Source organism: Phacochoerus africanus, chromosome 8 (assembly GCF_016906955.1).
Source record: "Phacochoerus africanus isolate WHEZ1 chromosome 8, ROS_Pafr_v1, whole genome shotgun sequence".
Lineage (NCBI taxonomy): Eukaryota > Metazoa > Chordata > Mammalia > Artiodactyla > Suidae > Phacochoerus > Phacochoerus africanus.
The window spans coordinates 64,741,835-64,760,340 of NC_062551.1; the positions used below are offsets into that span (position 1 = coordinate 64,741,835).

Below are 18,506 nucleotides of genomic sequence, written 5' to 3' on the forward strand. Positions count from 1 at the left end.
TTTGCAGAAATGACAAACACTCAGAAAGCAGGGCAGGGCCCCGTTACCTAAGCCCTGCCGGCCCCACTCCCACCATGGGCCATGTGGTGGCAGGACAGAGCTGTTCTCAGCCACCTCCAAGGACCCAGAGCTGCTAACCCTTGACCATGACTGTGGCCATGATGTGACCTGAGAAGCCACAGGCTCAGTTCTTCAAGGTGCAGCCAGCTGAATGATGGCCCCTCAAAGAGGTCCAAACCCTAACCCCTGGAACCTCCAAAGGGACTTTGCAGGTGACACGAGAGGTATTCCTGGAGCGTCCACCTATGTCCACGGTCATCACCAGGCCTCATAAGTAAGAGCGAGGAAGGAGGGGGTGCCCTCGTGGCCCAGGGGGTTAAGGACCCGGCATTGTCATTGCTGCAGCTCCGGTCACTGTTGCGGCGCAGGTTCAAACCCCAGCCCAGAACTTCCATATGCCACAGGAGCAGCCAGAGAGAGAGAGAGAGAGAGAGATCAGAGTTAAAGCGTCCAGGAGATGCTGCGCTGCTGAAGATGGAAGAGGGTGCCACGGCCAAGGAATGCTGGTGCCTCTCAAAACTGGAAGAGGCAAGAAAACAGATGCCACGCCCCCCCAAACCCCAAGCAGGGACCAGCCCTGCCAGCACCTTCCTTTTCAGTCTTCTGACCTCCAGGCCTGTGTGGGTTTAAGACACTAGGCTGGGATGACATGTCCCAGCAGCCAGAGGAATCAGAGTGAACCATGACCTCAGCAGTCCCTTCCAGAGTCATGAGTCACAGAGGCTCAGACCCAAACAGGAATCCAGGTTCCCAAAAGTCCGCTCTGGCCAGCCAGCCTCCTGACACCCACTGTGAGGGCCGCCGTGCTCTCTGGGGGCTGCGGCACACCCCTGGGTGCTGGGCTGCAGGCCCGCCCTAACCGCCGTGCCCTGCAGCCTCTCCTCGGTGAGCACAGCAGTGGGACTAGCGCCGGGAGGGCCTGATCGAGCACTGGCCCCTTAGACTCTGAAACCACAGCAGAAAGCATAAGGTCACCTGGTTTCCTTGGCAACATCGGCCCCCACCCACACCTGTCCTCTGGGCCCATCCACACCACTTTCCTTCCAGAGGGCAGATGATGGGACTCCTGGACAGCACAGCAGGGGCTGGGCCCCAGGGCCCTGTGGTCACCCCCAGCTGAAAGGGAGCTCGGAGGCCACCTCCTCTGCCACGCGTCCCCCAGAGTCAGGGGACGACGCCTGTTCCTTCCAGGGGACACCCAGCCTGAGGAAAAGCCACCCTGCCCCATGTAGCTCCCACCTGTTGGAAACTCCAGGGCTCGGAGGCCACAGGACCGGCCCTGGGCTGCAGCCGTCGGGCGGCAGGAGCAGGCAGGTTGGGAGAGGGGCTGTTTTAAGGAACCGCCAGGCCAGGGCTCGGCAGCCCAGCCCCTTCCTGCTGCCTTCAGCTGACATGTGTGACTGGGGATTTGGCAGCTGGTTATGGGGACTGTACCCCACCCTGGCCCGTGGGAACACAGCACTGCGTGGACATGGCTCCCTCGGAAGCCCGCCAGACATGGAGTGTCTGCTGAGCTGAGCGATGGCACTGTCTCAGGGGCCACCCAACACCGCTGGGAACCAAGAACATGCAGCCCGCAGTGAACTGGCTGCCCTTGCAGAGACCACCCCAAATAAGCCCCTTCTGAAGCCACCCGCGCTCACAGGAAAATCTGGGCCCCAGGATCCAGAAAGCACCAGTCTGTGGTCACCAAGTTGAGAGTCCTGCCTCCCCCCGGACACGCCCCAGGGTCCTCACCCATGAGAAGGCACCCATCACCCACAGGCCCTTCCCAGCTTCCCCCAGGGAGACCAGCCCAGTGTGGGTACCAGATCTGCAGGGAGAGGCAGGAAGGACCAAGGACAGGGGAGCAGCCGCTTCCATGGTCCTCCCAGCTGACCCTGCAGCCCCCTGGGCTGGCCAGGCTCCTGAGCCATAGTGATGGACGGCAGCTGCCCAGGGCCCAGCCCCACAGTGCCAGGCCTTCAGATGCTACAGTCTCTCAGCATTTAGTGCCACCAGTGGTGGAGTGACAGCGCCAGCCTTGGTCGAGCCACTGTGTGGGAAGGCTGCTTACCTTGTGGGGACAGGGACAGGGCCCCAGCTGGCCAAGTGACAAAGCCAATGGAGGCAGGGGTCTCTGCCATAGTAAGCCCAGTGATGGGTGCCCTGTGGCAAGGAGAGCATCACAGACTGGCCCAGAGGACAGCCGAGCAGCAGACCAGATGCCCTTATTTAGAGCCACTCTCCGGAGTCCGGGAAGGCGAGGAGGGGAGCCAAACTCTGGACCTGCTTTCCTTGAAAACAGCCCCCCTCCGAACCTGTCTGCTCCTGTGGGCCAGCAGGCTGCAGCCCAGGTACAGTCTGGAGGCTTCAGAGCCCGGGCACAGGTGGCGCTGTGATCCCTGGGCCTCAGGCTGCACCGGGAGATGCAGCTTCATCCCAAGCTGGGTCCCAAGTGATGACTCACGGCAAGCCACACCCCACCTCGCATTCCTGTGGTTGCCAGACTCCAAACTCCACGGAGCCCCTGGACGCTCTAAGGAGCTTCCCCCAGGGAGACCAGCCCAGTGTGGGTACCAGATCTGCAGGGAGAGGCAGGAAGGACCAAGGACAGGGGAGCAGCCGCTTCCATGGTCCTCCCAGCTGACCCTGCAGCCCCCTGGGCTGGCCAGGCTCCCGAGGCATAGTGATGGACAGCAGCTGCCACATCCACACACACCCCCCAGGGGCCCAGGCTCTGCAGAGCCTGGAAGGGGAGAGCCTGCCCCAGGGCCCCGGGGGGCCTCCCTCGAGCCCCAGAGCTGCCAGTGCCATGGGGCTGTGCAGGCCCTGTGCCCACCGACAAAGGCAGGGGGATGTTTCCCCTCTGTCTGGTCAAAAGAGGCTCTGCTGTCAGCAGCCCCTGCAGCCAGGCCAGCGAGGAATAGGAAGGTCCGACGACTCGGCACACGGGGCCGTGTCCCAGCGGCAGGGGCTGCCTCCCCGCCTGTCCCAGCCCCGCTGCCTCCAGCCGCACTGGCAGCCGCCCCGGGGCGCAAACTTAAAAGGAGGAAACAAAGCGCACGCGGAGCTGGGCCCGTCCCGCCGTCCCGCCGTCCCGCGTCAAGCCCGCCGCGCCCACCTGGCCTCTGGCTGCCGTCGCCAGCGCCCACGGGGTAGCCGGCCTGGCCCAGGTAGCACGGGTAGCAGCTCCTCCACAGGTAGCGGTAGTGCGTGCCCGCGACGCGCGCCAGGCCCCCCAGCAGCCCAAGGCACCAGAGCGCCGCCAGCCCGCCGCGGCCCCGGGACGCTTCCATGGCCCGTCCGCTGCGCTCCCGGCTCCGCTCGGCTCCGCTCAGCCCCGCGGCGCCGCCGGAGCCGCCCCAGCCCGCGCGCGCCCCGCCCCTCGCCGTGCCGTCCTCGGCTTTCGCTCCGCCCCCCGCAGGTAAAGGCCGAATCCCCGCTCCCACGGGCCGAGCGGGTCCCCCCCGTCCGCGCCGCCCACCCACCCTGCGCATTCCATTCCCGTGCCCGCGCTCAGGCACCCGGACGCACTCCCCGACCCACCTACAAGCACAGGCCCCGGCCACGCAGACACGCGCCCAAGCAGACCCGCGTGTGCAATTCGCACACAGAGCCCTGCACAGACGTGCACGGGCGCATACACACAGGCGCGGGCGCTGACGGGTGCCCAAAGCGGGACGACTTTAGCGAGGGTGGGGAACGGAGGCACGCTGAGGCCACACCGAGGCGTAGGAAATCCTGGGGGTGAAGACTCCAGCAGCCCCAAGCCCTTGGCGGCCCCCCGCACTACCGCGGACCAGGGCCAGCACCCGAGGGGGTCTGGGCAGGGGGACCCTGCACCCTGCCGCAGGCAGGAGAGACCCCGAGCCCGCAGCCCCAGCGAGCCCCTGTTGGGCTGCAGACGCCCTGGAAGCACCTCCAGCCCCAGACCCCTGGACCCCATTCTGCTCAGTGGAACGGTCTGAGGTTCCAGAGGTGTCTAAAGCAGCCCTGCCACCCAGGGCTGGTGGGGTTACAGCGCCATGCGCCCCAGGGACCTTTGCATGCAGGCCTGACGAGCGCTTGGCCTCCAGCTCAGGTCATGCAGCCTGGGCTGACCCTGGAAGTCTCACCCCTGGCACCCCACCCCACCTCCCCTGCCCCGGCCCTCCACCTCCCCAGAAACTACTGTCACTCTGCCCAGCCCACCCATGGGCAGGGTCCAGGGAAGCAAGCTTGAGCTCGTGGGAGACAGGCACGCCGCACCTTACCCAGTCCTGCCTGCAGCTCATCCCACTGGCACCCTGCCTGCCAGGTGCCTGGCAGTGCAGAAATGGGCCTGCCAGCCTCCTGGGTGAGCCTCTCTCCTGTGCCCCCCTAGTTCCCCCAGGAAAAGCACAGGAGAGCTTCCTCCTTAATCAGTTTTATGTTGATGACATGTCGAACTGACTACAACTGCATATATCTCATTAAATAAAATATAACATTATTAAAATTGATTTACTGATTTCTTTGTGCTTCCTTTCTTTTTTTTATAGCCACACCTATAGCATATGGAGGTTCCCAGGCTAGGGGTCAAATAGGAGCTGCCAGCCTAAGCCACAGCCACAGCAGCGCTGGATCCGAGCTGCATCTGCAACCTACACCACAGCTTGCGGCAACACTGGATCCTCAACCCACTGAGTGAGGCTAGGGATCGAACCTGAATCTTGGCGGAGCCGGTGTCAGGTCCTTAACCCACTGAGACAATGGGAACTCCTGCTGTTACTTTTTTAATGTAGATTTGAGAAACTCTGATTATGCGTGTTCTGCCTTGGAAGCCCACAAGTATTTCCAGAGGCCTCGGCCGTGTCCCCCAACCCGCTCTCAGCATCCTTCACCACAGGACGGGCCAGCAGCAGGGGTGGGCGCGGGGCGGGGGCGGCGGGCCGCCGGGCGGTGGGGGGGACCTCCTTCCTTTGTTCCTGCTTGGCACCCCCTCGATCACATCTCCTCTCTGCCCTTCCCTGACCCTCCTGTCATTAAACCCTCATTCTGCCAGCCGGGTGCCCACCTTGGCAGCCCTGGGCCCTGTCCTTGGCATGCAGCATCCTGGACATTCTTGGACAGTCCTTTTCCAGAGGAGAAATGACCTGCCCGAGGTGACACAGGACAGAGGGGGCTGCCGATGGGGTCAGGTCTGACTCTCCTGTCCACGCTGGGCGACCTTCTCCAGGCTCCTCAAGACAGGGCCTCGTGGGTGCCCAGCAGCTCCCTGAGGGGAGTACCCAGTGGGTTCTGAGTGATGGGGGCAGGGGACCGACAGGAAGAGGTGTGCCCATGTCATCCGGCCATCAAGGAGTTTCTTCTGCTCTTCCACTGCCACTCGCCACAGGCATCCCGGATGGTTGGCCAGAACCCAGTGCTGGGTTTCTCCAGGCTGAGCCACCAAAGAGATGCTGGGCAGAGCACTTCTAGGAGGTGCTGGCTCCAAATCCTGGTCTTTCCATCCCTCTCTGGGTGGCCTGGCCCTCATGGGGCCCCAGCTTCCCCAACAGCTAAGATGCCCAGCCTTCTTCCCACTTACAAACAGTGAACTCCTATGCATTCCTCGAGTACCAGCTCGGCGTGCCCTTCTCTGCAAAGCCTCCCCAGTCGCCTCACTCCCAGAGGCAGCCGCTGCCGATCCCCCTCCACGCTAAACCACTCACTCCTGTATTCACCCCATCACTCAGCTGTGACCTGTGTGTCACTCTGGGCAGGACATGGGCGGGGCTGCACTGACATCTTCCACACAGCTGACGGGCTCAGGGCCCTAGAGCCCAGGTAGCACCCCCTGAAGGACCAGGGACCATACGGTAGCTCTGGGCCCCCATCCCCACTGGGCTGGGCATGGGGACTCTGGCACAACCATGAGAGGTAGCAGGCCTCCCAGTGCAGGAGCCACCAGCAGCTCAGACAGAGCCCGCTGCCCTCCTCGGTGCCACCGAGCACATCCAGGCCTGCGGCTGTGGTCTGGAAGCTGTTTGGGAAATGCTTTCCCGATGCGGAACTGCGGGCTGGGAGTCTCTGCCTGGTGGAATGTCTGTGTGTCAGCAGAAGGCGCCTTCCCCCCACCCGCCGGGCCGGCTCCAGCTTTCCTCTCCAAGCGGGGCGGCCACCGCGCTCCTTTGCCAGGACCCAGGCTGGGGCGAGGGCCAGTGCTGCCCCCACATGCCACGGCTCCCCCGCAGAGCTGAGCCCTCCCGACACAGGCCCCCAATGCAGGGGGCTTTGCTGGGAAGACCTGCCGCGCTCCGGGGGCTGGCAGGAAGCAGAACGAGGCTGAGCTTCCTCCCCCACTGTGGGGCTCACGGACACCTCCTCCATGAAGCCCTCCATGAAGCCTCTCCGGCCCCACCTCACCCTGCCTCCCGCTTCAGGGAGCTGACCCCACGTGCCAACCCACTGAGAGGGAGGCGGTGCCCACGGTGCAGGCTGCCAGCCTCTGGATGCAGCCTCTGGATGTGGGGCACTGCCCCACATCTCCCCGCAGGTTCCCGGGGTCCAGGCGTGGGATGAGGAGGCCCTCGGGTGGAACGAGAGGAGGCCAGGCCCATGGGGTCCTGTCCTGCCCGAGGGGTACCCCTGGCTCTTCCTGTCAGCCTGGGGACCAGACACTCCTGGGTCCCAGAAGTCACAGCGTGACCCCAAGGCAGCCTGGTTTCCAGGGTGAAGGTCCATGGGCACAGCAGGTGTGGGTGGAGGAATAGTCGCGAACCTACAGACACCCGCGGGCCCTAGGCAGCGGGCACTTGGCGGGGTTGGGGCCAGGCCATGGCCACTCACCAGTGGACAGGAGGATTTGGAATGAGGCCACACGAGCTGGCAGGGAGCGGGGCGTGGGGTGCTCCAGGCCCAGGCTCTGCCGCCACCAGCACCTCCCAGTGAGGTCGGGCTGTCACGTGACCCGTTTGGGGGCTGGGAGGGCAGAGGGCTGGAGGACGCTGAGGACCAAGAAAGCCATGTGGGAGCCCTCGGGGGCTGCAAGAGGACCCCCAGGGATGGGACGGCCCCCCCTCAGCTTCCTCTTCCATCTGCCTCCGGGGCTCAAGGCCTCAGCCCAAGAGCCCCCTGGCCGCCTCCTGGCCCCCAGGGGACAAACACCCTGCTTGGCTGCTTCCACCCCTGCTGTCCAGAGCCCTGCCCAGACCAAGGGGTCCGTCCGCCCTGTCCCCAGGCAGACCTGGCAGAAGTGCCCCCAGAATGTCCCTCCCACCACCCCTCTGAGGGCCACCACCGCGGCAGCAAAGTTTATTTCGGGGGCTGAGAGCCAGGCCTGGCCTCCAGAGTTGCCCCAGCATCAACCCCATGGTGAAGCCACTAACCGTCTGGGCTCCTCACCCAAGGCAGAGGGAGAAAAATTAAAACCGTGGTTGTTTCCGAGAGTCCAGCTCCCACTGCTGCCGGCAGCTGCCCCCGGCTGGGCCAGCATCTCCCCCGCCTCCCCCCCACACACACCCAGGGAGAGCCGGGTATGGAGCCCCTCTCCCGCCAGAGCCCCCAGGGGGAGCCAGGATGGAGCCCCCACCCCATGGGTCCCCAGGGAGAGCCCAGGATGGACCCCCCCCCCCCTCACATACACCCTCCTCCAGAGACCGGACGGCTTGGGGGGCATCTACACCCCAAACTTTGCCAGGGAGCCAAGGCCTGGGGTACCCCGGGCAGGGGGGGCGCCCACTGTGGGCCAGACCCCAAGCCATGCTGGAGGCCTCCTGCACCCGTGTGCACACGTGTGTCCCCATGACGAGGCTGTCTCTGGGGCTTTCTGCTGCCTCCACTCACTCCCCTGTGGCTGTGTGAAGGCCAGGGCAAGACCAGGTCCAGTCCTGTGATGCTGACACAGCCCCTCCATGGACACAGCCCCCAAGGCCTGGCTCTCGCTGGGGACATCTGAGCTGCCCAGGAGCAGTGACCGCAGAAGGGGTGCTCACACAGACCCAGGGCTCATGCACTCAGCGTGGCGGACGGTGACGGCAGAGGGACAGGGAGGCTTCCTGGAGGAGGCGGCCTGAACAGGCCCTCGGACAGGTGGGGGCGGGTGAAGACGGGCACGTTGGAGGGCTCTGGGGACAGGTGCAGGGTTGCCGATGCAGAGACAGGAGGGCTAAATGCCAGGCAGGGATGTTGGCCAAAGCCGTGTGCCTGGGGCTGGCCTACAGCGGGCGCCTAGCTGGCCAGGACAAAATGGCAGCTCGAAGGCTGGGGACATCGCCAGGCCCACTTCCAGCCACCCACACAGCCTGCTGGGCCCTCGGTCACTCCTGCCAAACCAGTTCACGGAACACGCGATGGCAGCCAGCACTCACGCTGCCTTGCACCGTGCCCAAGCTGCAGCTGGCAGGCCTACCAGGGCCTCTCCTGCCCCAATGGCGCCCACAAGTCCTCAGGACCACCTGCCTCATGGACAGAGCTCCGAGGCCACCGCCGTCCCCATTAAGTGCAGAGAGCAGTTTCTCACCCAGGCCTCCGGGCCCCGCTCCCAGCGCCCACACCGCCCCCCAGGCCTTTACACGGGAGACGCGCTCGCCCTGCAGGGCGCATCCCAACAGGGATCTTGTGGGGTCTGTTCACCCATTTCTTCACCAGGCAGGAGGAAAACCCCCCTCTGCATTCCGGCGCAGCTCCACCTCCCCCCAGAACTGCTCTGGCGGGACCCCAGCCGCCCAGTGGGGTCCAGAGTGGTGATGGGGTGAAAGGATGGGGGGGGTGGAGGCCCAGCCCAGAGCCACTTCTCAGGGGGCGGGGCCTGGAGAGGATACCGGGCGTGGCCGGGAAGGTGCAGCTAGCAGGACCCCTGGGACGGACAGAGAGGGGCAGCCGAGAGACAGACAGCAGGAGAATCTACTTAGGAGCCCAGACGCCTGTGGAAGAGGGCCCACCGGGATGAGTGCTGATAGATGGGAACTCTCCCACCGCCTGGCAGAGAGGCAGCCCTTCCCCGGAGCCAGGCAGCAAGGGCCCCCCAACCCTGCCAGCCGGCCTACAACAGGCCAGCCAGGAGGGGCTGCTTCCATTTGCAGAAGCCGCACAGATGGGGAAAGCGCCTGCCCTCCTGAGGCTTGCCCCAGGCCCCTGCCAGCTCCGAGTCCCCCTGGATCGCCCCAACCTCTCAGCTGGAGCCCCTGGGCCACTGGGACGCAAAGCCAGGACCACGTGGTTCCAAGAAGCCTCTGTTTCTCTGGCCCAGGAGCCCCGGTTTCTAGGGCAGGGGCAAGATCCAGCCTCTGCTTGTGCTCCCCCACCGCAGCAGCTGCCCTGGCCACGGAGTTCACCATTAGGATGTGTCCACTTCCTCTCACTGAGCCCCAAGTCCGAGGACGGTGGCCTCTGAGAGTCACACCTGTCCAAGGTAAGTCAGGGCTCAGGCAGGGGCATCTGGCCTTTCGGCTCCTGTGTCCAGACCTGCAGCCAGCCGCGGGCACCAGACAGAAGCCGCTCAGATGCCTGTAGGCTGCACATCTCAGGGGCCTCTCCTGGGGCCCTAGGCCTTGGGGGGTCCAGGAAGGCCCCAGGGGACAGGCCTCTCGCTTCTTTCCCCGGCTGGCTCTGACTCCGAGGGCTATTGTCTTTCCTGCCTTGGCCTTAAACAGAAACACACCTGCCAGAATCTGCTCACTAGAGGGATGAACGAGCCAGAACGAGGAAATGAAAGCTTTTAACTCTCGGCAGCTCTGATGGACGAGGCCTCTGGCGCAGACACCTTATCGGAAATGCTGCCATCCTGCCTGGAGGGATCACAGCCTGCGGGCGGACTTCCTCGGCCATGTCCGGAGCACAGCATGCCGGAGGCCCTGGCCTTGGAAGGCCCAGATATAGGCCTTTGCAGGAGTGAGGCAGGAGCTTTGCAACAGGAAGGCCCAAGGCCACACTGGGCTCCGCAGCCCACAGAGGCACATCTACAAGGGCAGGTCGCCCAGCAGCTATTCGCCGGGCATCCCTTCTGTGCCGGGCACTGCTAGTGCTGGCCGTGTGGCATGAGCAAGTCACTCTGGCAGGCCCACAAGGTCGCTCTGGGCCTCATCCTCCCACCCAGAGCCCCCTGGCTGTGTGATTCTGAATGCACTCTGTCCCTCTCTTGGCCTTCGGCTCCACTTTGTAAAATGGGACCACGGGGCAGAGTGAGCCCTGAGCGGCCCGTGCGTGTGGGCTGCTGCCGGGGCCTGGCAGGGAGTGCAGGTGGACAGGACCAGGCGGCCTTCTTTCTGTCACCATGAGAGCCCTGCCACGCTTCCTGCTCTGCTGACAGGGGAGCCGCTGATGACGGGAAGTGCACAAACCCTCACAGCATGAAAGGCTCCCGGGATTCCCTTTTGGGGCGGGGGGGAGGTCCTGCCGTGGAGGGGGCCGATGTTGCCCCAGAAGGGCGTTCAGAGAAAGCTCCCAGAAGGGCCACGGGGAAGTACAGATGGGCCCCACCCAGGCCATCAGGACGGGGTGCGAGGCAGCTCCCCCTGCACCCCCGCCCATGGCCGCAGGACAGCACAGCTGGCCTGGGTCAGCCCGCGCGGCCCTCCCAGCCCAGGGCCTGAGCCCCAGGGGCTTCCTAATCAGGGCCTGTCACTTCCCACATTCCTGCCTCCCCCTGGGGACGGCGAGAACCTGGCAGCGCCCTGGCTGCAGCCGGGCCGTGTGGGTGTGAGGTCAGGTCATAGGGACACGTCTCGGCTGCCTTCCCAGATCCCAGACAGGACGCACCCAGGCGACAGGGGGGCCCTTGCCAACCTGGGCACAGGGTCTCAGGGCAGCTCCTTTCGCTCTGCAGAGGCATCGGTCCCACGGTGGGGGCCACGCAGACATCAAAGCCGGGCCCGCAGGGGACACTTCTGCCATGTCCCACGGCTTCTCACAGACACCCCGCACCCCAGCTCTGCCCTGGACGCCCCCACATCCAAGAAGTAGGGGCAGGGGGCACTCTGGGCCCCCAGGCTGGAGCCAGACATTGAGCGGTGGGACTGCCTCAAGTAGAATTCCACCCGGGCGCCAGCCTGGATGCGGGGGACCCCTCCCCAAGCTTCGGCATCTGTCCCGCAGAGATGTGTGATTTTCTCCGCTAGGCAGGACTAATGCCGCCCTCAGAACGGGGCCCCAAACCCTCTCCATTCCCATGTCACCATGGTCCTCAAGCCACACCATCCGGCTGAGGGTAGGAGGAGGGAGCATCCACCCAGCCAGCCATGGGGGAAGGGCGGGGGCCTTGGGGCGCGGACACCTGCTCCCTCCAGGCCTCCAGGCTGGGCCTTGAAGAGAAGGCAGTGAGGCTGGAGAGGCTCGGCTCGGGGTGGGGCCCCTCTTCTGGCCATCCCTGAACACCCCCTGAACCCCCCTGGTGCAGTGTGGGGATCTGCGCCAGGCGCTGGGCCAGGGCCTCCAGGCATTTCCCCCGAGTCTTGTCAGGTGCCCAAGGGGAAGAGGCACTGTCAGTACCACTTTCCAGATGAAGAGGCCGAGGTTCAGAGTTACTTGGGGGCTGAGCTGAGGCTCATCCTGGGCCTGGACTGGCCTCCCCAGAGGACTGACACGGCAGCTGGGCAGCCCTGGACAGGTGCTCGGGCCCCACGGCTGGGACGGGAGCCTGGTCTTGGAGCCTACGTTCCCCGCAGGGGCTGCTGCCTGCACAGACCACAGGTCTGACCACCTGCCTGCGGGTCGGAAGGGCTGGCACCTGTCCGTGGCCACGTCCTACCTGGGATGCTGGGGGAGCCAAGTGGGCATGCGGTCTGACCTGGGCCATGGTCCACCCCCAGCAGAGGGGACCACAGTTCCTGCCCCGGGACGGCCTCCTAGGATGTGACAAACACACCGGCCTGCGGGCATTCCCGGAGTGAGGGCCAAGGTGCCCTCCGGCCAGGTGCCCGTGCCCGCGCGCAGTTTTATAGCGCTGATAACCACGCTGAGCGGTTTCCGGGCTCACCCCAGCATCCATGCCACACGGCCCTGCAGAGCAGGCAGAGCGGTCCTGTCCTCCACAGCAACGTCTCACTCTCCTGGCAGCTCTGCTCGCACGCGGCCAGCCGGCCCCCGAGAGCCCCGCTTGCTCACCGGAGCTGCAGTTTCAGGGGAGCTGGGCTGGCAGGCGGACAGAGGAACAGCAGGCGCTTGGCTCTCGGCAGAGCCCTCACGGCCACGTGGTGACTCGGAGCCCCAGCCATCCCAAACATGCAGAGCCGGGTCAGCGAGCTCCCAGGGTGGGGGGCGTGAGGCCAGGGAGGGGCCAGACGGGGAGGAAGGGGCAGGTGCAGCAGGACGCAGAGTCTGAGATCAAGTCTCCTGCCCGGCCTCCTCCCTGGTCCTCTCGTTGGCACCCTGTCTTCAGCCAACTGCCAGGCGGCGACCCCCTCGCCGGTCCCCAGGGCCTCCAGATTAAGGGATTCCAAAGCCTCCTAAGGAACGTCATCGTGGCCAGGCCTGCTGACCCCGTGCTGGGCTCCAGCCAGTGGCCAAGTTGTGGACTTGGCTTCTAGGACCGTGTCTGACCGCTGAGCCCAGGGTCAGCCTGGGGCCTCTAGACAGCAAGTCAGAAGACCCTCCAACCGTGGGGCAGCCCCTAGCCTGGCCTGAGCCATGGACCTGGGAAACCTCGGGCCTCCTGGGCACTGACAAGGGCCTGGGTTGCACACCCAGAGTCTCAGGAGCCAAGGACCAGAGGGGTGGGGATGGGAAACCAGAGGCCCAGCCCCCATCTGGAGGCTGCTGGGCTGGGGTCGCCCCGTGGCAGGCGCCCCGATGCAGAAGGAAAGGCTGAGAGAGGCTGCGAGGTCAGCAGTGTGCCAGCAGCAGACAGGGGCAGGGAACAGCAGCCTCAACGAACCCCTTTGGCCGTGGGAGGCTGGGAGGACCTCCAGGCAGGAACAGTGGTAGGGGCTGCTCCATCCGGGCTCAGAGAGGCTGGGAGGCGGGGAGTAGGGGAAGGGGGCCGACGCTCATGGGGAGCCTGGCCTGGGCCTGGCAAGTTCTAGGCCTCTGACTCGTTCCCTACTCCAGGGGGCACTGGCAGGGCAGTGGGCCTTGCAGCCGGGCCTCCCCTCCCCTACACCAGCTGTGCCTGCGCTGGGTGTGCCCTGGGGAGCTTGCAGGGGTCTGTCATCTCAGCAGGGCTCATGGCACAGAAGGGCAACCAAGGTCAACACCAGAACGAGGTGGGCAGCAGGGTCTGGCTTCTTCTCAGCCTCTCCCCAGAGGCACAGTGGCCCCACGTACTGGACCCTAAAAGTTTTGTGTGGCACTGTCCCCCACCCGCCAGCACCACCCCGCCCCCCGCCCACAAACGCACTGGAAACGAGACTCATTTGCTGAACATCTCAGCCAGGGCGGACTCCCTCGGCCCCCAGGCCCCCAGGCCCACAGGCTGTCCCCCTGCCGCCACCCTCCCCCCAAGGACAGCGCCCAGCTGGCCTCTGGCGAAGCCGGAGACAGTGCTCTTGTCAAGAAAAGAACTCTCGGGAGACGGGAGATGACAGTGAGAGTCTGACTCCATCAGGGCAGAGAAAGCAGATGTCCGCTGGCCCACAGCCTGTGTGCTCTGGGCAGGGCCGGGCCACCCAACCCAGTCCTGGGGTCAGGGGTCAGGGGCCAGGCGAGGGTAGCACAGGTGCAGAGGTGGGGGAGACGGGGATGGTGTGGGCCCCCCATGTCCTGCCTTCTCCCTAACCTGTTCCCCCTCCCTCTCTCTCTCTCTGTCTCCTGGGAATTTTCCTTCTTTCTGTCCTGATGTTGCTGACATCCTGCCAGGGATGGCAGAGCTATGGCTTCAGTGAGCCCCACCTGGGGCAGAATGTCCCCCCGTGTCCCACGCAGCCCAGGCACACAGCCCACCCTCCCTCCCTCATGGGGGTCCTGCAGCTGCCCTGGCCACCCACCCACCCTCCCTAGCAGCATCTCCCCCAGGCAGAGCCACACCCTCCCCCTGCCTGGCTCCCAGGGTGCCCTCCACCCACATCAGGCTCTCTGGCTCCCCAAGGCTGTTTCGGGAGAAGCATGTGGATTCTCCAAAGGTGTGGGGAGCGGGTCGGGCAGGAGGACCCCGGGTGGCCCTCCTGGGAGAGGCGGGGGTGGGGAGGGGACGGCCCCAGGTATCAGCCAGGGCAGGGATACCGGATCGCATGGAGGCGTGGGCCGGCAGTGCACCAGGCCGGGCACCTACCTTGGCAGGTCTTGCCATCTCCCTGCAGCTGGTGGCCGGGGGGGCAGCGGCAGTAGAAGCCCCCCACGGTGTTGCAGCACTGGCCCTCACAGCCCCCGTTGCCCGAGGCACACTCGTTCACGTCTGTGAGAGGGAGATGCAGGTGAGCTGGGCGTGGAGGCCTCACTTGCAGCCACCACCCACCCCAGGACCTCAGACAGGAAGCTCAGGAGCCCCCGACACAGGGGGGCCAGGAGACCCCACCCACGAGACCGTGCTGCTGAGCCCCCAGCTCCCCTGTCCTGTCTGCCTTTGTGAGGGCTGGAGCACGGCGTTTCCCCTGGGACGGGCATGTGGCCAGCTGAGGCGGCAGCATGGCCACTTGGGGCTGGTGACATCACTGTCTCCACCCGAGCCTGCTAGTCAGGGCCTGAGGGACTCAGGGGCCTTGTTTCCCAGAACACCCCCTGGGTGTTGGGTGACAAGAGGATTGGGCACCTGTGCCATCTCCCAGCCCCCGCTGGGCCGTCCTCCACCCCCAGGTCTGAGGGGCTGCCCTGTCCTCCCAGCCTCTCAAAGCCAAGGCCACCACTCCCCTGATCTCAGGTGCAGAGCAAGTGGAGACCCCAACCTGCCACAGGCCACGGATGTCTGGGTGCCAGTGAAGCCCACCAGGCATAGCTGCTGGAAGAACCGCCCCCTTTCCTGGAGGCTCAGGGCTGGAGAAGCCCAGGCTGCCCCCCACCCAAGCCCCGCCCCCCACAGCCTCGTGGGTCCCTGGGAGACCCCAGGCCGGGCTTAGGCTGCAGGGAAGGCCACAGTCCCATGGGAACAGCGTGACCAGAACCGGCCTTGGGCCTGCTGGAATGCAGCTGTCTGCCCAGGCCTGCCGAGGTTAACATTGGGAATTTTCTGGGAATTCCTAGAGAGTTACGTGGGGCGAGACGGATTTCAGCCCATGCCAGGGGTCAGGGCCAGGGTGCCCGGGTTTTTCGGCACCGCCTGGGAGAACGGCACAGAGGCCAGCCCCTCCGGCAGGAGCAGGCCAGGTCAGGGCACCTAGAAGCCCCCGGGCGGGTCCGGATACTTGGGCTGTGCTCCAGACAGCAAGGTGGGCGGGTGGCCAGGTGGGTGGGGTGCAGACCCAGGGCGCTCTCCCATAGCTGCTGACACAGCAGGGTCCCTGAGGCCCAGGCTCGCATGGCCGCAGGAGCAGCAGGCACCACCACCAGGGCAGGGTCAACCTCACAGCTGCCTGGCAGCGCCCGACCTGGACCCCACCAATGCCAGGTGATGGAACCTTGGGGACTCCCAGACCCACAGAAAGGCTCTGGGTGTGGACACGGCATCGGGGGCTGCAGGGCCAGCTCCCACGATGGACCCCCTCTGTGTCCCTCCACTGCAGTCTGGACAGCATTCTATGGTTGCCTAGCTGTGTCTGACCGGCCCTCATGCCCCCTGCCCCCAGCATCTCCATGCTGGGCACCTCGGCTGAGCACCCCAGGCCCCCCCCCCCGCACCCCCTGGCTGAGCTGAGCCCCCTTGCGTTTCTGCATTGGGGGTGGGGGGGAGCTTCTCAGAACCAGTGTCCACCTGCAGCTGGACTGCTGGCCTCAGTGTAGGGGTTGGGCTCCCCGAGTCTCAGGATCTCCAGGCCCAGCCCAGGCCAGGTACACAGGGGCTACAGGCCGTTCTCGCTGACTGCTGTGCAAACATCCCACCCAGGGCCTCCTGGAGAGAAGCAGGGTGGGCAGGGGGCTGGCCCTCCCCGTGTCCCCTCCCCAGGCAGGGCCAGCCCAGGCAGAGAAGGAGGTGGTCCTGCCCGGGCATCAGCAGGGCACACCCTCTGCCAAGCACCTGCTGTGTACATGCAGGGGGTGCGGATCCTGAGGTAAGGGACCCACCATGCTGGGTGGGGGGAGCTCAGGGGAAGGTGGGGCGCCTGATCACCTGTTTAACTCCTCCCAAGACCCCCCCTCTAGCAGCCACGCTTTTAATGCACAGCGTCTGTGGCCAGCACTATGCCCACAGCTCCGTCCAGAAGCCCAGCTTCGGGGGCACAGGTCCTTGACCTCTGGCTCGTTGCTGTAACTACAACATCTAGCACAAGGCCGCCCGCAGCTGTGGCATGAATTTGAAAGGGTAGGTGCCCCCTGGGTGCCTGGGGGAGGGGGAGTACACTTACTCTCAGAATCTTTTCTGAATAGGTACCACCTATTCCATCCAAAAATCACAATAAACAGCAGATATTTCAGGCTGGGGGGCAGCTGTGGGTTCCAAGGGCATCCCAGGGCACTTGGCAGCCCTGCCAAGGACAAGGCCAGCGATGACCCCTCCCCGGCCAGCCTGGGGATGGGGAGAGCGGCTGCAGCAGCCCAGCAGCCAGGCCGGGGCTGGAACGGGGTGGGGGGGCAGCAGCAGAGAAGCCCAGAGCTCCTTGCACAGGCCCCGGAGGGAGACGCAGAGATGCCTGCAGCCTTTCCATCGCCCCCCAAGACCGGGGCAGTCAGGGCTCCAGGTCTGGGTGGGGACACTGGGCTGCCAGGGGGGTTCTGGGACCAGATCCCAGGAAGCGGGCGCAGGCTGGCGTGCAGCACAAGCCTCCTGCTTCCAGAATGATCCCTGCTCCCCAGGGACCCAGTGTGGGATACCCTGAGCCAAATTCCAACAGCTGCCCCCACAGCCCCTCCCTGCGGCTGGCCCGGCCTGCCGGCCCTCAGGGACCCGTTCCAGCTCTGGCCTGTCACGTGGAGTTTTAGAGGGCAATGCCACAGCCCAGGAAACCATCTGGGGTCTGACTGCCCTTCTTCTGCTTATGAAGCCAGTCTGGGAGGCCTCTGGGAGCCTAGTGGCCTGATCACCTGTCGCAGGGCTGGCCTGAGCCCAGGCAAGGTCAGGAGGTTGCAGGCCAGGTCCTGCTCTGAGACAGTCCATGCCGCGGCTACACCTGGGGCCTGTCTGGCTGCTGGAGAAGGGGCGCTCTGCTCCAGAAAGTGCCAGCAAAGCACTCAGGAGTCAGGAGCCCCCACACCCTGGCCTCTTGGGCAACCAACCAAGAGTGCCCCCAACCTGCAGGAGGGCAGCCTTTCCGAAGGTTCCAGGGTCCATCCTGGGAGACTGGGCTTCCTCCTGGTTCTGGAGGGAGGCTGGAGTGTGGAGTTGCCTCTGGCCCTCAAGCCAGGCCTCCAATGAGAGTGGGGTGTGGATGCGACCCCCAAAGCTGGCCCTCCATCCGTCTTGCCACCCCCTCCACAGGGACCCCGTCCTCCCCACAGAGAGTGAAAGGCCAGGCTGGAGCACAGTGGCGGGGGTGGGGGTGGGGGCCCAGAGAGACCAGCAGGACCTGGCCTGCGACTGGAAGTAACGCCTCCCTCAGCAAGGTCAACAGTCACTGCAGGACCCGGCAAGCCCACCACGGGCGTCCATCCTAGAAACCAGAACAAGAGGTCAGACAGATGGACGGGCATGGCCACAGCAGCGGAGGTGGACACAGCTCGGGTGTCCATCAGCGGACAGGAGGCTCTGCAACCGTGGTCCAGCCATGCCTCCGGCCATAAAGAGCAGTGCAGGACAGACACAGGCTGCCACATGGGCGAACCTCAGAAACACGATGCTCGGGCGGGAAGCCAGACACAAAAGGCTCATCCTGTGTGATTCTGCTTAGAGGAAACGTCCAGAAGAGGCAAATCCACAGAGACAGAGAGCAAAGAAGTGGTTGCCAAGGGCTGGGGGTGGGGGTGGGGGCAGCTGACCCATGGGTTCGGCATCTCTTTCAGGAAGAAGGCGGTGGAGGTGGCGGGTGGACTTCAGGAAAGAGGCTCAAAGCCACTAAGCTGCACTCTGCAAAGGCTCGATTTTCTGTTACGTGAGTTTAAACTCAGCTTTACAAAGAGCGATCCCAGATCGGCCCCCTACACTTCTCCCAGGGTGGGTGCAGAACGAAGAGGGGCCCCGGGCCTCGGCTCCAGTCTGGCTGGGGCCCCAGCACAGGGCCGTCCCTCGGGCAGCAGCAGCTCTGCATTGGCCCTCAGTAGCCATTGGCCACGCAGCCTGGGCGAGGGCTCCGACCTTGGGTCCTGACCTTCCCGCTGACCCGGTCACCCCAGGCTGCAGAGCGAAGTCTGCCGTCCCTTTCCAAGTCCTGGGGGAACGAGGGGCCACCGCATGAGAGACAGCGTCCACCACGGGTGTGACCGTGGGGCCCTAGGGCTGCCTGTGAAGCACAGACGAGGATGGAGTCAGAGTCCAGCCCAGCCTGGTGGGGGCGGGCGGCCGACCGTGGGCCTCCGAGCCTCCAGGTGTGAAGCAGGTGAGAAAGGCCCTCGGTTCCAGGGGAGGGGAC

General features: G+C 65.1%; 1 protein-coding gene across 1 annotated transcript in view; it reads right to left on the minus strand.

Annotated features, from left to right (window-relative positions):
* The window catches only part of MEGF6 (multiple EGF like domains 6), an 89,279-nt gene that overhangs the window by 31,259 nt on the left and 39,514 nt on the right, over positions 1-18,506 (minus strand). The window contains exon 6 of the mRNA XM_047791424.1: positions 14,186-14,308. Coding sequence (XP_047647380.1) covers positions 14,186-14,308 — 123 coding nt within the window. The remainder of the gene's footprint in view (positions 1-14,185; positions 14,309-18,506) is intronic.